This window comes from Aquarana catesbeiana, linkage group LG04 (assembly GCF_042186555.1).
Source record: "Aquarana catesbeiana isolate 2022-GZ linkage group LG04, ASM4218655v1, whole genome shotgun sequence".
Classification (NCBI taxonomy): domain Eukaryota; kingdom Metazoa; phylum Chordata; class Amphibia; order Anura; family Ranidae; genus Aquarana; species Aquarana catesbeiana.
Window position 1 is genome coordinate 252,371,042 of NC_133327.1, and position 20,009 is coordinate 252,391,050.

General features: G+C 38.8%; 1 protein-coding gene across 3 annotated transcripts in view; it reads left to right on the plus strand.

The window, feature by feature from the left end:
- Positions 1 to 20,009, plus strand: part of FGF12 (fibroblast growth factor 12) — a 648,489-nt gene that overhangs the window by 217,175 nt on the left and 411,305 nt on the right. Inside the window, exon 1 of one of the 3 annotated variants that reach the window (XM_073626387.1) lies at positions 3,432 to 3,793. The exons of the other annotated variants lie outside the window; for them this stretch is intronic. Coding sequence (XP_073482488.1) covers positions 3,703 to 3,793 — 91 coding nt within the window. The 5' untranslated portion in view covers positions 3,432 to 3,702. Of the gene's footprint in view, positions 1 to 3,431; positions 3,794 to 20,009 lie in introns of those variants that run through there. 3 annotated transcript variants of the gene reach the window in all.

Sequence of the window (20,009 nt, forward strand, 5' to 3'; positions counted from 1 at the left end):
ATTACCAAAGCTTAATTGAACAAGCTGGGGTTAGAAGCTCATTGGTTTCTATGCAAAAGTGAGCCTGATTTTGCACTTTCCAGCTTTAGTAAATAAACCCCATTGCGTACTTAAAAGTGGGGTATGCCTGTAATAGAGCTGCACGATTAAGGCTTCATATACAAAGGATGTTTTTACAACCTCTCCTGAATGATTTAACTTGACAGATAGTAACCCACATTTAAAACGGTTTTTCTTTCATAATAGCCGAAAATGAAAAACGCCTGTAAACAAAACATGGCTAAATGTGAGTTACCGCATTTAGCCACGTTTAGCCACGTTTAGCTGCGTTTAGAAGCGTTCGGTGCTCAAAATGCCTCTATACTCAACTTTTAAACCCATTTTTTTGCATTACAAAAAAAGCCTCTAAACTCAACTGCCTAGAAATGGCTGTAAACAACCCTGTGTACATGTACTGATAAGATAACATAGAGGACAGTTCAGGGGCAGCTGAAAAAAATGCCCAACTGCTCCTAAACATCCGTTTACCAGCAACAGTGTACATGAGGCATTGTTCCTCACACATTCACAAGTTCTCAGGGACTTATTGACATGTATGGATGTGTACTGAGTTGTATGTGTGCAGAACTGTGTATACTAACATGTATGAACATGTACTGAGCTGTATGTGTGGCACACTGTGTATACTGACAGGTATGAACATGTACTGAGCTTTATGTGTGCTGCACTGTGTATACTGACATGTATGAACATGTACTGAGCTGTATGTGTGCTGCACTGTGTATACTGACAGGTATGAACATGTACTGAGCTGTATGTGTGCTGCACTGTGTATACTGACAGGTATGAACATGTACTGAGCTTTATGTGTGCTGCACTGTGTATACTGACATGTATGAACATGTACTGAGCTGTATGTGTGCTGCACTGTGTATACTGACAGGTATGAACATGTACTGAGCTTTATGTGTGCTGCACTGTGTATACTGACATGTATGAACATGTACTGAGCTGTATGTGTGCTGCACTGTGTATACTGACAGGTATGAACATGTACTGAGCTTTATGTGTGCTGCACTGTGTATACTGACAGGTATGAACATGTACTGAGCTGTATGTGTGCTGCACTGTGTATACTGACAGGTATGAACATGTACTGAGCTGTATGTGTGGCGCACTGTGTATACTGACAGGTATGAACATGTACTGAGCTTTATGTGTGCTGCACTGTGTATACTGACAGGCATGAACATGTAGTGAGCTGTATGTGTGGCGCACTCTGTATACTGACAGGTATGAACATGTACTGAGCTTTATGTGTGGCGCACTGTGTATACTGACAGGTATGAACATGTACTGAGCTGTATGTGTGCTGCACTGTGTATACTGACAGGTATGAACATGTACTGAGCTTTATGTGTGCTGCACTGTGTATACTGACAGGCATGAACATGTAGTGAGCTGTATGTGTGGCGCACTGTGTATACTGACAGGTATGAACATGTACTGAGCTTTATGTGTGCTGCACTGTGTATACTGACAGGCATGAACATGTAGTGAGCTGTATGTGTGGCGCACTGTGTATACTGACAGGTATGAACATGTACTGAGCTTTATGTGTGCTGCACTGTGTATACTGACAGGTATGAACATGTAATGAGCTGTATGTGTGCTGCACTGTGTATACTGACAGGTATGAACATGTACTGAGCTGTATGTGTGCTGCACTGTGTATACTGACAGGTATGAACATGTAATGAGCTGTATGTGTGCTGCACTGTGTATACTGACAGGTATGAACATGTAGTGAGCTGTATGTGTGGCGCACTGTGTATACTGACATGTATGAACATTTACTGAGCTGTATGTGTGGCGCACTGTGTATACTGACAGGTATGAACATGTACTGAGCTGTATGTGTGGCGCACTGTGTATACTGACAGGTATGAACATGTACTGAGCTGTATGTGTGCTGCACTGTGTATACTGACAGGTATGAACATTTACTGAGATGTATGTGTGGCGCACTGTGTATACTGACAGGTATGAACATGTACTGAGCTGTATGTGCGCTGCACTGTGTTTACTAACATGTAATCAAATAATGCATTCTGTATGCAGACCAACTAATCAGCTAACCAACTAATTGATAATGAAAATTGTTGACTTTTTTTATTATTGATTATGTGAATTAGTGGTTTCAGTTTAACCTCCCTGGCGGTTTTCCCGAGTGTGGCTCGGGGTTAAAATTCAGTACCATTAGCGGTAACCCCGAGCCACACTCGGGATCGCATTGCAGGATCCTGGGGCGGCGTTACTTACCTTGTCCCCGGGATCCTGCGATGTCACCCGCAGCGTCCGAGGGCTCCGTCCTCCTCCGAAGCCTCTCCGTGCCAGGCTCCGTTCCCTGCGAGCGGCGCGACGCACGGGGGCGGAGCCTGGCGGCAAATTAAAAAAAAAGTAAAAATCATAACACATACAGTACTGTAATCTTACAGATTACAGTACTGTATGAAATGATTTCACATCCCTTTTGTCCCCAGTGCTTTGGCCCATGCCCTGCATGCAGTTTTACATGATATACACTGTTCTTTCTGCCTGGAAACTGGAGATTGTCCATAGCAACCAAAAAGTGTCCCTTTACGTCAAAAGTGGCTTTAGACCAGCTAGAAAACAGCGATAGTAAATTAGAACACTTGCAGAATTGTGCGATAGTGAATTGTGGGGAAATTTATTTTATTACTATTTTTTTTTAATTTTTTTTAATTATTTATTTTTATTTATTATATTATAATTTATGTTTTTGTGTTTCAAACTTTATCATACCCGGGATATCTACTAGACTCTTGTTTGGACAGATTTAAGTGGGTTATTGTTAAGATTTACAGACCTACAATATAAAACGCCAAATTTCCATGCAAAATAATTGTACCGCTTTCAGCACCTAAAATCCGAAATAATCATACCGCCAGGGAGGTTAAGGACTGAGATTATGTAAGGTGTAAAAGGAGTGTGCCACTTTATCATTACTTTTTTGCACCTTTAAAAGAAAGATTGGTGAGGACAGTGGAATCAATTGATTTTTCTTTTTTATTATTCCACAAGCAATTTATAACATAACACAATGAGACCCATCTTGATCCAGTTCCCACTTTACAATCACTTTTTACAAAGAAGACACTTTACAATCAATGTTTGTATGAAATGACATGCAGTGAAATATAAAAGGATATGTGACGACATAAAAAAAAAAGCAATGGAATAGATTATGTAGATGAAGAAGAGATGTAATTTCAAATATTGAACTTGTGTGGCCAACTACCGGTAGCTTGTCTCACTACGTTCATTTGCCTGTGCTCAGATTCCTCCTCCTATCAGCTCCAGCCTGGTCTGTGTGTGCAGTGGCTGCTGTTGCTGAAAGCCTCATCCTTTGTTGAAGGAGGCAGGGCTAGGAAGAGCCTCAGTGTTTTCTATCTGACGTCCTCACAAAGATCTCCCAGGCTCTGCCCCTTTTGGCAAACTGCCTTCATTGAAAAGTCCCAACATGTCACGTTTGAACAGTTTTCTAATCCTCTGATCGCGAATGCTACTTGTCAACCAAAGCCCAGTCAATGCCTCGACTGCGAAATCCAAGCACAGGATGATGAGCTGCTGACTCTTTCACATTGTGAATCTGTCGAGGAATCAGAAAAAAGTCAATCAATGAAGATTCTTGGGCATTTCCTGAAGAAAGGAGTGCATATGCTGCAGTGTCTATGTGGAAAGCGTCTGAAACAGAGCAAGAATTCAAGTGGTGAGTTGAAATGCTAAAGTCTGTCTCACTCACTCGTACTGCATCTCTCCCTCTCTTCCTCTCTTAACGCAGGCTTCTCACTGACTGAATAATCAGCCCTTAAGAGAATGCATTGCGGTTCGCTTCTTCTTCAGTGGTTTTTTTCATCCATTAGTGAAAGGCCTGCTGGTACTGCCTCATCTACGCTTACATAGTTACTAAGCATGGATACAGTGGGTGTGGATTTTTTGCTTCCAGTCCAGTCAATGCTAATTAATCTCCCTTGTAGGTGAAGTCCTAGTGAAGTCATCACATTAAACCCCATTGTTACATTTTAACTATGAAATAGTGTTTTTCTGTGATACCTAAGAAACTTTTTGGGAAGTGAGAGATGCTGTATTGATGCTAAAGGAAGTTTCAGCACCATGGACAGATCAACTGATTTACTCTAGTCCCTTTCAGCTTCCACTGATGTGCCTAAAGTTAGTTAGACTTTATATCCGTATTCTGTGCTGTGACTATCCTATATGAGCTTTTGTCAAAAATAAAGGTGACGATACACTAAAGGTTAGCCTAGACCCTCGACTTTATATTCATCTTCGGTGCAATGACTATCCTATATGAGCTTTTGCAAAAATTAAGGCGATCCTACAATAAAAGTTAGCTTAGACTTTATATTCATATTTTGTGCAGTGACTATATATTATTACTATACACGGTATTTGTCAAAAATCAAGTTGATGATACACTAAAGGGTTAGCCTAGACTTTATGTTCCTCTTCTGTGCTGTGACTATCCCATATGAACTTTTGTCAGATATAAATGTGATGATACACTAAAGGTTAGCTTAGATTTTATATTCATCTTCAGTGCAATGACTACCCTATATGAACTTTTGTAAAAACAATCAAGGTACACTAAAGGGTTAGCCTAGACTTTGTATTCATCTTCTTTGCTGTGACTATCCCACATGAACTTTTGTCAGATATAACTGTGATGATACACTAAATGTTAGCTTAGATTTTATATTCATCTTCAGTGCAATGACTACCCTATATGAGCTTTTGCAAAAATGAAGGCGATGCTACACTAAAAGTTAGCTTAGACTTTATATTCATCTTATGTACAGTGACTATCCTATATGAGCTTTTGTCAAAAATCAAGGTGATGATACACTAAAGGTTAGCCTAGACTTTATATTCATCTTCGGTGCAATGACTATTATATATGAGCTTTTGTTAAAAATGAAGGCGATGATAAACATAGCGTAGACTTTATTATATTCATGTTTTGCGCAGTGACTATCCTATATGAGTTTTTGTCAAAAATCAAGGTGATGATATACTAAAGGGTTAGCCTAGACTTTATATTTATCTTCTGTGCTGTGACTATCCCATATGAACTTTTGTCAGATATAAATGTGATGATATACTAAAAGTTAGCTTAGACTTTATATTCATCTTCGCTGTAATGACTATCTTACACGAGCTTTTGTCAAAAATGAAGGCGATGATACGCTAAAAGTTTGCTTTGACTTTATATTTATCATCTGTGCAGTGCCTGACTTGTTTGGGCTTTTGTCAAAAAAAAAAATCAATGATGCAGTAAAAGTTAGCTTAGACTTTATATTCATTCTCTGTGTAGTGACTATCTCTTGACTGCTTTTGTCAAAAATAAATGTAATTTTTACACTTGTACATTAACTAGAGAGCTCTGAAATGCCTTGCAACTTGGCAGATTCAAATGACTTATCATTTTGTATTACACCATACGGTTATAGTGTTGTCCTTTTTTTGAAGGTGTTAGAAGTGATATCAATATTATCTACTTAAGTTGTTGTGCTTGTTCTTGTTACTTTTTGGGAATATGACAGTGTTAGTTTCATTGGAGTGCAGAGTTATATACTGTGCGTGTGTGTGTATATATAATTTTTTATTTTTATTTTTTTTATTGTGTAATTTGCTTGGTTTTAGTGGCTATGTGCTTGGTAAGCCTGTGTAAATGTCAAGATCAGTGACTGAGAAGTATAGATAGGAGAACTTTTGAACTTCTACTCTTGAAACTCAGACACGTGATTTGTTTCCCAGACATCCTGGCTGAATCCCAGCTCATTAGATTTGGGATTTTCTCTGCCTTTTATAACTCGTTGGTGGGGAAGAGTGACTCATGAGCATTCTGACCAGGTGATCTGGTTTAAACAGTGGTCTGATTCAGTTTAGTTACCCTAGCTTCAATGGAATCACCAGTAAAACTAAAATAATGGTACAAGCTGTGGACTTGATTGAGTTTAACCACTTCAGTACAAGGCACTTTTACCCCCTTCCTGTCCAGGCTAATTTTCAGCTTTCAGAGATGTCACATTTTGAATGAAAATTGCGCAGTCATGCAACACTGCAACCAAACTAAATGTTTGTTATTTTTTTGAGACAGATAGAGCTTTCTTTTGGTGATATTTATTCACCACTGGGTTTTTATTGTTTGCTAAACAAACAAAAAAAGACTGAAAATTTTGAAGAAAAAAATAAATAGCTTTTCTTAGTTTGTTATAAAATTTTGTAAATAAGTAATTTTTCTCCTTCACTGATGTGTGCTGATGAGGCTGCACTGATGAGGAGGCACTAATATGCAGCAATTATAGGCGGCACTGATATGCAGCACTGATGGGCACTGATAGGAGGCAATGATGGGCACTAACAGGCATCACTGATGGGCAATGGTGGGCATCACTGGTGGGGCTGCACTGATAATCAGCGCATTGATTATCAGTGCAGATGCACCCACTGAGAAAAAGATGCTTATTGGCTCTCCAGTGCTCACGCACTCTCAGCATGAAGAGAGGAATGCCGATAACTGGCATTTCCTATTTACATTGTGATCAGCTCTGGTTGAACACAACTGATGACATGGTAAAGTGCCTACATCATAGGATCTTTACTGTGTTCGGAGATGTGATGTGTTTGAGGGACACACCGCAACAATGGTCGCCCCTGGGGGCGCGCACGATTGGCTCATTCTGAAGGACGTCATATGACCTCCAGTCAGAACAGTAAAGCCACCTCCCAGCCATCAATCTGCTATAGGCCGGGCGGGGAAGGTGTTAACAACAGGCTTGGCTGACTTAAAGCTATCACACCATGCAGTAATGTGTCTACTGTTTCCATTGGGCTGTTTTTTTTTTTTTTTAATCTAGTAAAGGTATTTACAAAAAATATATTAACATTAATTGGCTATCTAGTTCAACAAGAGCATTGTGGGTAAGCACATGCAGGTACTGGTTTTGTATATCCCTGGCTTTTACAGTCAAGGGGCTGTCTAAAGTAATGCATGAAAATGGTAACGGCAGCACCAGTGCCAATGGATGCTGCCATATGCCTTCATTTTAAGGCAGTGCTTGTGTTTTTGTGCCATTTAGCTTAGTATATATGTTTTGCCTACAGCACAAGGGAACAATTAGAGAAGGTAAATAAGGTATTCCTTGTGCATTTCTTTTCTTTCTTCTGCTTGCATAAAGGGCCTGTTCCGTGTTAACAAAATTGCATTTTTGTTTCAAAAACTGGACCAGGCTGAGAAATGTAACTTCAAAAAAAAATGTGAACATGTCTTTAAAAGTGAACTTAGTATCACTTATTTGTCTTTTGAACGGCTCCATCTATCTGTTCATCTCCTTCTCTATCCATCTATCTTTTCACCCATTTAGTTCTACTTTAAACTATCTAATGTCGTGTAGGATGCATTATTGTGGTATCTGTTTGAAGTCTTGAAGAGTATATTATTTGTTTGACTTCAGTACCTTTAGCCGCTCTAGTAGAAAGCAGAATTGCAGTGCTATTTCAATGCTCAATATTCACCAGAACAATAACTTCCCTTCACTTCTGACAAAATAAAAGTATGATTGGCCTTGAGCAGTGAACTGCTGTTGTGTCACATTAGTGTCAAGCTATAAAATGAACAAAAGACTTCTACTTATAGGTTTTCACTACTTGACATTGCTTTTATTATCCCTACTGCTGCTGATAGGCTCAACGTAGTAAAAAAAATATCAAGCTAAAGAAAATTGGTAAATCTTCTAAAATAAATACAGATCCCAATAAAGCTAAGTTTAGTCCTGTTTTATAGGAAGTGAGTTATTCTTTATTCTAGCTGAGACTTCTGGCAAAGCAATGTCTGAAATAAATCTCCCTGTGGCCATGCTTTGACTTTAGCTTCAGTTTTGCCTTAATTGCATTAGCTTGGCTGTCCTAAAAAGGCAGAAAAAAGCTCTTATAAGGATACTAAATATAGAGAATGCAAACCCTTTCTTGATAATAGATTTGGCTGTGACCTGTTGAAGATACTGAAGTCCACTTCCCGATGCATTCAGTGAAAAGCATACAGGAGCATTAGATAAACATCTGTAGAAGCTAATGGCTCATTCACAATTGAATCAGGAGAGGAAATAATGTGCTTGTGCTTTCCAGAGGGATGATAGGAAATTTCAGAAGAGGAAATATCCAGTACAAATTTGATAACCGTATTTTATAAAGAATTTAGCAGATGTTCTGCTTCATGTTGCTGGTGTTCTGTTACCGGTTTCTGTTACCAGACACGCTCTGTGTTTTGAGATGGTGATTAAAGCGACAGTACTGATCATTTCATTGTTTTGTGCAAGAATGGCGTTGATTTGATGCTCTTTTGTTTTCTGCTTAAGCCAAATCACAAATCCACATACAGCCAGGTGTACAGAAGAAGAGCTGTCATCTTATCAAGCAATTTTTAACATATTTCTACACATATAGAGAATGGCATGCAGAAAGCAAATACATACAGATTATATTATGAATAATCTAAACATGTAGCTGTTTCGCTGCAGATGCCCACTTCAGTTTGGGTAATCTTCTATGTGGCTTTTTGGTTGGATGTAACCCTGTGGTACTGCTAGAGGTGCCCAATATGGAACTCCACAGGACTATTTTATTGCTATTTTATTATTATTAGGTGGAGCTCCAGCAATCAAATGATTACTTGTTTTATTTGAAAGAAGCTACACATCTACTCTTCTGTTTTATTTGTCATTTTTTTTATTCACAATAATATTTAACAGGCTTGTTGTTCCAGTCCCTGTACTTTACAAAGGTACAAAGAAAGATTGCGTGTTCAGCTTTATGGCCTATTTCACCGAGCTTTAGACTTCTTGATCGCATCAGTTTGCTATCAGTTTGAGGGTCTTGCATAAATGCTTTTGCCCAAAAAAACACTGGTTGACCAAAGCCTAGGGCAGAAGGGTTAGATGGGGCAGCACCAAACCTCAAACTGTGCAGATGGTGATAACTTTTTCCTCTGGGCATTTGCAGCTAAATTTACCTGAAGAACTATAGAGGGTAAAGAGGTGCAGGAGATGTTGAAAGGAGTCAGAAGGCTCTTTGTCGTTTAGGAGACATGCACCAATCTCTCCTTTATCTTATTTAGTAGTCTGTACAGTTAAAAAGTCACATATAAGGGGAAGCATTCTCCCACCAGCAGTGCATTTAAAAGAGAAGTATGGGTTTAAAAAAATAAGTATATTCACCTACAGTAGGTGGATGCAGCATCTGTCCAATACTGCATCTGTCCTCCGCCGGCTATAAGCCTACAAACTGAGTGATCAAACACCGCTGATCACTCAGTTCTCGGTCTTCAGGCTCCAGAGAGCTGGTGACTGTCAGTCACCGACTCTCTGCTCTGCCCCTGCAGTGCTCACTGGAGTGCTGAGCTGTGGAGGTGGTGGAAGTTGCTGGCTCAGGCTCTCAGTCGATTGCTGAGAGGCTGGGCCAGCTGCCGGTCCAGGCATCTGAGTAGATCCTGACCTTATTGACTGGTGACATCAGCCTGCTGTCGGTTGAAAACAGGTCACAGGAGAACAGAACAAACTGCACTCCTGTGATCCATAAGATAGCCAAAAAAGTGTTGCTTCTGCTTTTAAGTATTAATTTTTTATTACAATAAGTAAAACACAAGTGGCCAAGCCTTAAAAAAGGCTGTCGTCACTGAGGGCAGTATAGTTCCTCCTGCGCAGATACAGAGTCTCTTATGGTAAAAGACCATTGAAATGATCATCACCACTGAAGGCCCATCACTAGCAGTATAATATGTTTCCCAAAGTTAGGCCACAATTTATGCTCAGTGGTATGCAGCAGAGAAGGTTCTATTACTGGATGCTAAAATAGAAGCAGGTGCTGTTGCTGTACCCTACTGACTGGCCTAATTTGTAGCTGGACAAGCTTCACGTAGTAATCCTGAGCTGTGTCTCCTGACCATATTTTTGGATACTATGCCTTGTCAATAGCATATATGTAGATACTTGATTGGATAAGATTTTTTATTTTTTTTTAGCCAGGTTCCATATGGAGTAGCTAGAACATTTTCATATTCAGCCAGGTTCCAAATGAAGCAAACAGCAAATTTTCATATTCAGCCAGGTTCCACATGGAGCAAAGAACACATCCACTTTTAAAAATGTGTTGTCTTATAAGGGTTTAACTCCAACGAGGTGTATGCCATCTCTTTTTTTACCAATTAAATATTTACTAAGCCCTGGAAGTACAGCTATCGCTATACTCCCAGCGCTCTGACCTGAGAGATGCAGCTATTGTGTGAATGCCTGACCCCCCTCTCCTCTGCCCATTCCAAGAAGACTTAATATTTTGTAAATAGGTTCACATAATACAAAGTCTTTCATGATTAAAATAAATAAATAAATGATTGTGCAAGAGGAGAGGAGGGGTGGGCAGAGCGGCTGCAAAACAACTCTGCAGCTGCTATATCAGAAACCCAAAGGTCCAATGTTGGAGTGCTAGAAATATAGCAATAGATATAGTAAAAATGTATAGAGCAAATAAAAGAAATAAGTCCACAAGGTGGTATACAACTTGTTGGACATAACCAGGACATTTTTCTTATTCAAATTGTTTATTAATATAAATGAGTCAAAATGACAACAGATAGGTTAGTAAACCATTGCGAGATATGAAAAAATAACATAAAAATGCACAGGATAGGATTAACAGCCAAAAATGCAAACAGAATAAAACTAGGGGTGTAATACATCTCCCACAAAGTGGTGGATAGCAAACAAGGCAAAATGTGACCAGCCCGGTGTTAAGGAATTAGTTGCTTAGTCCTCTAGGGAACTGCCCGAAGGGCACCTAGTGCTACTAGTGGAAGGAGCCAAAGGATCCAGGAACCGCGCAGTTGCACATGCTGTGTTGCCTCTTATTGGTGAAGTAGATGTGGCTTACATCACATTCTTAAATTGTGCTTCAATTCCCGGAGTTCTTCTTTAATGCTGGGAATTCAGTTAATGCTTTTCTGAAACTGGTCGAGCAAAAAAACTGTTTTGAAACTGACCTGCTATGTGAACCCTCACTATAGATACAGAAAAACTCAATTTGAGAAAACAAGGGTGCTGTCATTACAGTAATTAGAATTTGTGTTATGCCACGTTTGATTATTTAGTGGTACACATTCAGTGGTTTTAGACATGTTGCTGGAAATGCAGGTAACTGCCGCAAAGAGAAATTAGTGAAGCATATCCTAGCAGTAATTTACAAGTATATGGTTTTTCATTTGTTTTTTGATGTATAGAAATTGCAATTTAGAGAGCAGATTCAAAAAGACCAGCTTACAGCAGGAGCCTGGCTGTCATAGTAATACACAATTTGGGAAGGGACTTCCCCACCATGCTACTGGCAGCAGTTTAGAATATGGGGTAAACTCAGACACTCTGATACATTTCAGTTTTGGATCGATGTTAGCAGGTTATATTACTCACTGGAATTCTTATTTTAGCTAAGAATGCTAAATGAGTTTTCTGCACCCTCATAGTCCACCTTGCTTGCAGCTATTGTTGTGAAGGGTTTTCAGTTATCTATTTATTTTACTGATTGTACCTTATAGAGAGGGCCACAAGATCATTTAGTCTCTTCTTAGGTTAGGTTTTCACATCTATGCATTTTTAGTGCGTTTGCTGAAGCTCAGAAACACACTACAGTCCTTTTAACATTATTTCCTATGAGCCCTGTTTGCACTTTTTTACATGCAGGGCAGTGCATTTATGATTCCATGGACTTCAATGGAAGCGCATCAAAAATGCGTAAAAACACATGTACATGTGTTTTTGATGCTTTTTTGGGGGGGTTTTCTGTTTGACAACCAGTCTCCTCCACAGAAATAAAAAAAACATGAAAACGCATCAAGAACACATGCAAAAATGCATCAAAAATGACATGCATAGATGTGACCCTAACCATACAGCACATGGAGTAATACCTTGATCACAGAGTGGTAGAGCAGAGCAGCCCAGTGGAAAACAATCACCAATGGGGCCCTGAGATACATAAAGTAATAAATCTGTTCCTGGGGTATTGCTAGGATCGTAAAATTTTTGGGGCAACGTTGGGCACTCTGAAAATCTCTGGGAGTACTAAGGTGCTGGGAGCAGAAGAACTCAGAAGTGAATGTCTCATGGAGGCACAGGGGTGCAGGGATTGCTGGAGACACTGGGTTCACAGGAATGCTCAGGAGAAATAGTCACTGAAGGGATCACTGGAACCAGGGAATGGAGGAACTAGGGCCTGTGGCTTGGAATACTAGCAACAAATCAGCCTGTCTGCTGGTTCATGGGACTACAATTAACATATCTGTAACAATCTGTCAACCAAAGGGTGTTCAGGGAAGCTGCAAAAATGCTCATAGGTGTATAATCCTAAGATTGTAGGCATGACATTTTTTCTTTATATACGGTAACTATAATCGGTTGGTTCAGATGATGATCTTTGGTTACCCTAAATTATTCAGTTAAAATGGATTTTATCATACATTATATGTGAAAATTAAACACAATATGATAAAAGATTTAAATATATGGCAATTTGATAACTATAAGAAAACAAACATGATAAAATTATCTTTATGTGTCTGCCAATATTTCCCAGAGTTTGCAGTCTCAATTTTGTACCTGGCTGAAATAATAATAATCCAGAAAAGCTAGCCGCGTCACTTTTTTGTGTGCTTTTGTGGCTTGTGTTTGGAGCAGCACCATTCATTTTAATGGGTTTCCCTCCACTCCAAAAACACGCAAAAGAAGCTCATGTACCAGTTTTGGCACTGAGCTAGGCGCATTTGCCATTGTGTGTTTTTCTGCGATTTTTGCGCATCTTGTTGCATGACAATCAGGGCAAAATCACACCACGTTTGGGGTGCCATTAGGAATTTTGGTACTGCAAGCTTATCGCATGTTTTGCTGGAATCGCAGGCAGAATTGTGTGATTTCTGCCAATGATTCCAATATGCTAAGTGTGAATGGGGCCTCACCATACTCCCAAAAGTTTCTTCCTCAATAGTTACTTTTTTTATTTGTGACAAACATCTTCTGACATGCACATTGCACATACTGAGCAATTAACTTTTGGGAGTGCGGTGACTGGAATGGTGTATCTATAAATGTGTATCTGTTTATATATCATCAACGCATTACAAATTCCACATTTGGCTGAATGACTATTTAGCCAGGAACTCAGAAGTAGAGATGGGCTCAGGCGTGTTCGGGACCTTAGTGCCAACCCACCTGCCTGATCCCGCCAGGAAGCCGATACTGCACATCACTAATCACAGACATTGAGACATTTCCCGATCTCTGCAGCTGCAAACTGAGAAATGTCTCACTACCTGTGATTAGTGATGTGCAGTGTCGGCTTCCTAGCGGGATCAGGCAGGTGGGTTGGCACTAAGATCCCGAACACGCCTGAGCCCATCTCTTCTCAGGAGCAAGAATCTTCATGTGGCTTATAAGCAACTTGTTGTTGCACATAAGTCACCACCATCCAAGAAATAGCAACGTATATCTCCCTCACATGTCAGTAGTAGTGACACAAATATGCTGTGTCAGTCTTTGCAAGTCAGAATTGATAAGTAAACCTACTGGGGGTTATTTAATAAAGCTGGAGCGTGAAAAATCTGGTGCAACTCTGCAAAGAAATCAATCAGCTTCCAGGTATTATTGCCAAAGCTTAATTGAAACAATTGAAGTTAGAATCTGATTGGCTACCATGCACAGCTGCAGCAGATTCTGAGAGCACTAGTTTTAGTACATCAACCCCACTGCATCTTTAACCCAAGCAATTTGCACATATAGGTTAATGCATAGAGTATTAAAGAAAATAAACTGTAGTTGGCTTATGTAGCATACCAGGTCTGTAGTTGGTGCATCTCACTTCCATGGCACTTCATATAGTTCAAAACTTCATAAAATAATGTAGATCTTCATAACACCATCAAGTATATAACGGAATCCAACACCTGTTAAGTGACTCAATATAAATGCACAGGTATGCAGTAAACTTTTCTTTCAACCATGTGTGCAGAGAGTTGCTTTATGGCCCGTACACACGATCCGAAAACGGTCGTCCGAGGAAGGATCGTATGATTTTCTGATTGTGTGTACACTACTTTTGACAGCTGATCACAACCATTCATCCGATCTTATTCGATCGGGCATACGCGAAAATTTTCCTCATACGAGTCCAGATCGTACGATTTTCGGTTAGTCAGTATAGTTGTCGTCCGAAAATTCAATACAAATACATTACAACACGTGACATCACTTCCAATTTCTTTTTCTGTCGTGCGAGAATTTTCGTGACTTTATTTAGCTATTCAATTTCTACTTGCGACTATTAAGCGAAATCTGTTGTACGATCAGTCGTACGTTATTTAGATCGTGTGTACAGGCCAATACAGTTCCACATACTTTAATCTCAAGTTTTTTTTATATGCACTTCACGAAAGGATTGGTCATCTACAATACTTAGTTTGTGAAGTTAAGGATCCTATTCCCCCTGGATAGCCATTTTTTTGTTTTTGATAGGAAAATAAACTTATCAATATCATATTATTACTGAACAGAATATTACTACTACTATTATTGTTTTATTATTATTATTGTTGTTATTATTATTATTATTATTATCTTATGTGTTGTTGTTATGTGGTGTTGTTATTATTATTTATTGTTGTTATTGATAAATATAATATAATTATACATTTCCTCGTATTTGTTTATTGCTTGGAGGTTGCAGGGATAGGGCTTAACTATAAACTCTTCTCCCAATGTACAGCAAGGGAAAGTTTGAACAACTGTTCAGGTGGTAGTGCAGAATTAAAACTGAATATTATAACTATCTAGTTCTAGGTCGACCCCATTTGACTACCCATTTGAATACAATTGAATTTCTGTACATACAGTTGGCACTCTACATCCATGCAGTCTTGTTCCAATTTTTTTTATTTAAAGAGATTTCCCAACTTCAGCAAAAAAGTAAAAAAGACTTCTATTTACTGGCTGAAGCAAATCAGCCTGTGTCAGGGGTCTTCCAGTTTTGGACTGTCTTCAAGTAGAACTATAAGCAAAACTTTTTTTTCCATTTTGGATAGAGTAAGGGAGGGTTATAACCGCTATCAGATTTTTTTTCACCATCTGTGTCCTATTGTGGAGATCTCCCTTCACTTCCTGTCCTATAGCCAAACAGGAAATGAGAGGAAATCCCTGTAAATTAAGGGAATTCCTTGGGGACCCCCAGGTCACTAGAACTAGTGTCCCCATTGGAATATTTCCACGTTATTACTTTTCTGGGGACAACCTGAAATTTGGGATTTTCTTTTACTTTCAATGATAATGGTAAACTGGACAAATAAGCAGAGTGAATCTCTCAATAGGGGACCCAGACAGCAATAAAAACTGACAGGTGTTCTAATCCATTTCCACTCTATTCAAAACTAAAAAAAAAGTTTTTCCTTTAGTTATACTTTAAGCAGTTTTATTTCATGCCCTTGTACGAATGCTCATAAAGCAGACTTCTTGTGTTCTGGGCATTTGTCCCTGGGTGCATACAATCCTAAATGTTGATACCACTCGGTGCACTGTCCAGCCCAGTTCAGCTGCAGCAGCTTTTTTACGTGCTGCCGGCAGCAGGGCTGGGCAGATCACCTGTGCCTTCCACCCATTTGAAAACATTGGAAACTGTGCATGAGACTTAGGAAAGGAATTCTTACTATAAACAGATTACATCTCAAAAAAAAAAAAAAAAAATAGAAGTTCTGGCTTTAGATACCCTTTAACCACTTCCCGCAAAATCATGTACCTGTACATCATTTAGAAGAAGTGGTTGTACCGAGATGATGCCTGCAGCTAGAGGCATCACACTGCTACCGTTTTTTAGAGGGGCTCTCATGTGAGAAAATACTGATGCGGCTAAGCAACCGCTCAGCCGTTATCACAAGCAGTCAGAGGGGACGTCCCCCCCCCCCTTCCGTTGCTTCACCTAGGCCTCCAATCCCACCGGGAGACCCGAGCGACCAGCCAGTATGTCCGCCAGCTGGCCAGAGACCTGAACAAAGCTGGAATCAGCTTTGATCGGGTCTCCGATGTAGTAAGCCGAAAGCAACGTCGCAACCTCACTTCCAGTTTACTCAACATCCAACGGTGCTGATTTAAAAAAATTTAAAAACGCGGATTTAGGAGTTTTGAATATTCTGGAGTGCAGAGGAGGGGTTTGGGGTCTTTTAGACCCCAGATCCCTCCATATAGAGTACCTGTCACTGCCTATTACTGTCACAAGGGATGATTACATTCCTTGTGACAGCAATAAAAGTGATTAGATGTTTTTTTTAACCATTTCAGCCCCGGAAGATTTGGCTGCTCATTGACCAGGCCATTGTTTGCGATTAGGCACTGCGTCGCTTTAACTGACAATTGCGCGGTCGTGCAACACTGTACCCAAACAAAATTGACTTCCTTTTTTCCCCACAAATAGAGCTTTATTTTGGAGGTATTTGATTGCCTCTGTGGTTGTTATTTTTTTGTGCCATAAACAAAAGAAGAGTGACAATTTTGAAAAAAACACAATATCTTACTTTTTGCTATAATAAATATCCCACTTTTTTATATAAAAAAAAATATTTTTTTCCTCAGTTTAGGCTGATATGTATTCTTCTACATATCTTTGGTAAAAAAAAATCGCAATAAGCGTATAGTGATTGGTTTGCGCAAAAGTTATAGCGTCTACAAAATAGGGGATAGATTTATGGCATTTTTATTTCTTTATTTTTTACTAGTAATGGCGTCGATCTGCGTTTTTTATCGGGACTGTGACATTATGGCGGACACATCGGACACTTTTGACACATTTTTGAAACCTTTGACAATTATACAGCGATCAGTGCTATAAAAATGCACTGATTACTGTGTAAATGTCACTGGCAGTAAAGGGGTTAACACTAGGGGGTGATCAAGGGGTTAACTGTGTTCCCTGGGTGTGTTTCTAACACACCCAGGGAACACAGTGGGGTTGGATGGGACTGTCTAGGAGGAGAGAGAGATTGGTGTTCATACATAGTATGAACGCACGATCTATCCCCTCTCCACTGAAAGAACAGGGTTCTCGCCCTGTCATTTGAAAGACTGCTGTGCAAATACCGTGAGACATAAAATATTGCAACGAACGCCATTTTATTCTCCAGAGTCTCTGCTAAAAAAATATATATATATATATATATATATATATATATATATATATATATATATATATATATATATATTCTGTATTATATTGCCTACAGTCTGGATGAAGGAGCAACAGAGACACCTTTGGACAGCAGCATTATTAGTCTGGGGGAAGGTAGTGTTAGATGTCCTAGAAATTTTATACACTACATAAATAAATAAATAAATAAATATATATATATATATATACATATATATATATATATATATATATATATATATATATATAGTTATATATAGTTATATCTATATATAACTATATATATATATATATATATATATATATATATATATATATATATATATATATAATGTTTGGGGGTTCTAAGTAATTTTCTAGCGAAAAATACTGATTTTAACTTAGCAACACATGTCAGAAATAGGCTTGGTCTTTAAGTGGTTGTTTCCTCATTTATTTTGAGAGGTGGGGTGGGGAGTCTGTTTAATGGGTTAAATCCATTACTTCAACAAATATATTTTGTATTTCTCTACATCAAAATTTCAGTGGTTTCCAATCTCACGATACATTGCTATTTGAAACATATACATTTATTTTTCAAGTCCCAGTAGACCATTTTTTTACATGCAGATTTAATTACATTGTATTATAAACATACATTTCTTCATATTTCACTTTGCAGAAATTCTTCAATGCACAAATTTTTATAATTGTTTTTTGTTCCCAGTAATCTAATGGTCTTAAAATATAGTAGATGTTTTACACCATCAAAGTCAAGTTAAGAAAGATCAGCGATTTCTTTGTTGTCAACTGCAGAGAAAGTAAGGGTGAAATTTCCTAGTAAAAAAAACGAGAGAGGACCTTAACATTCCCTACCGGAATTCTTCTTTAAGTAATACAAATTTAAAGCGGTATTAAACACAAAACCAAAAATGGAATATATTGCAGTTTACTAATCCTTAGATATGGTGGCTGCATTCATTTTCTTTTTTAGGCTTTTTTTCCATCTGATTCAGCTGATGATCTGACCAGTAACACACTTTCTGTATTATATTGCCTACAGTCTGGATGAGGGAGCAACAGAGACACCTTTGGACAGCAGCATTATTAGTCTGGGGGAAGGTAGTGTTAGATGTCCCAGATTTATATACACTACATAAATTGAGCCAAGCTCCAGCTCACACTTGATGAATAAAATGAATAAAAATGTCTAAATTTGCTCCTGCGAATTATGTCTTAACACACTTTGGGCCCTTTCCTCTTAAAATTCCAGCCTGATGCTGAATGGCCTAATGGCTGGTATAAGCACATCCAAATGCGTATGTTTTTCTTGCTATTTGATTCTAGCAAACATGCACAAGGTTCTGGACATACACTGATCAGCCATACCTTTTATCATCACTGACAGGTTAAGTGAATAACATTGATTATCTCATTACAGTGGCATTTGAAAGTGGGTGGGATATATTAGGCAGCAAATAAACATAGTATCCCTGAAGTTGATGTATTAAAAGAAGAGAAAATGGGTATTGCAGTTTGTTGTGTATGGGGCTGTGTAGCCGCAGACTAGGCAGGGTGCCCAAAGTGACCTGTGCCCACAGCCAAAACCACCTATAATGGGCATGTATGGCAGGGTGCGTGTGCGTTGCTTACCTGGGCCTTGAGAACAGATGGCACAGGTGGGCATCAGATGGGCACAGAGATGGAGAGAAGGCAATCTGGTGGAGGCAGTGTGATGCTTTGGGCAATGTTCTGCTGAGAAAACCTTGGGTTCTGCCATTCATGTGGATGTTACTTTGACACATACCATCTACCTAAACATTGTTACTGACCAAGTACACCCCTTCATGGAAACGTTATTCCCTATTGGCAGTGGCCTCTTTTAGTGGGATAATGCGCCCTGCCACACTGCAAAAATGGTTCAAGAATGGTTTGAGGAGCACAACAATGAGTTCCAGGTGTTGACCTGGCCTCCAAATTCTTCAGATCTCAATCCAATTGTGGATCTGTGGGATGTTCTAGAAAAACAAGTCCGATCCATATGGGCATGGGCTCACCTTGCAATTTACAGGACTTATAAAGGATAACTTAACCTTTTGGAACATGTTACATGTTACACCAATATTTAGGGTATATAATGTAACATATAAAAATCCCAAAAATATCCTGCACTCCAAGTTCAATTAAAAGGCTGATTGCACCAGTTATGCACAAACCTGTAAAAAACAAAACCAAATAACTAAAAAGTGTAGCATTGTATTGCACAAAGTATATGAATAAATAAATAGCAATCAAAATAAATAAATAGTGAAAAACATTCATACATCCAACATTAATAAATAATCACAATACCTAAAAGTGCAAATATACATACAATATATACATAAAAGTAACAAAAATCAGTAAAAGTAATTTTCCTCACATAATTGCACACAATAATCAAAAATAAACTCCAGTAAATGGTGTTTTTCATACAGAAAGTCCAATGACCAAACACTCCACCACATGGAAGATGGAAGCTGAATAGTGTGCAGCAAAATTATCTTTAGTACACCACCACTGTGCACCAACCACCAGATCAATACCAGATCAATACCGTACATCACTACTTCTGACCAGATAGGGGTCTAAAAGATTAAGGGAGAAATCCCAGACCCATATGGATGGTGGATGCTTACACTCATGGATCAGCTTCTCATCTATGT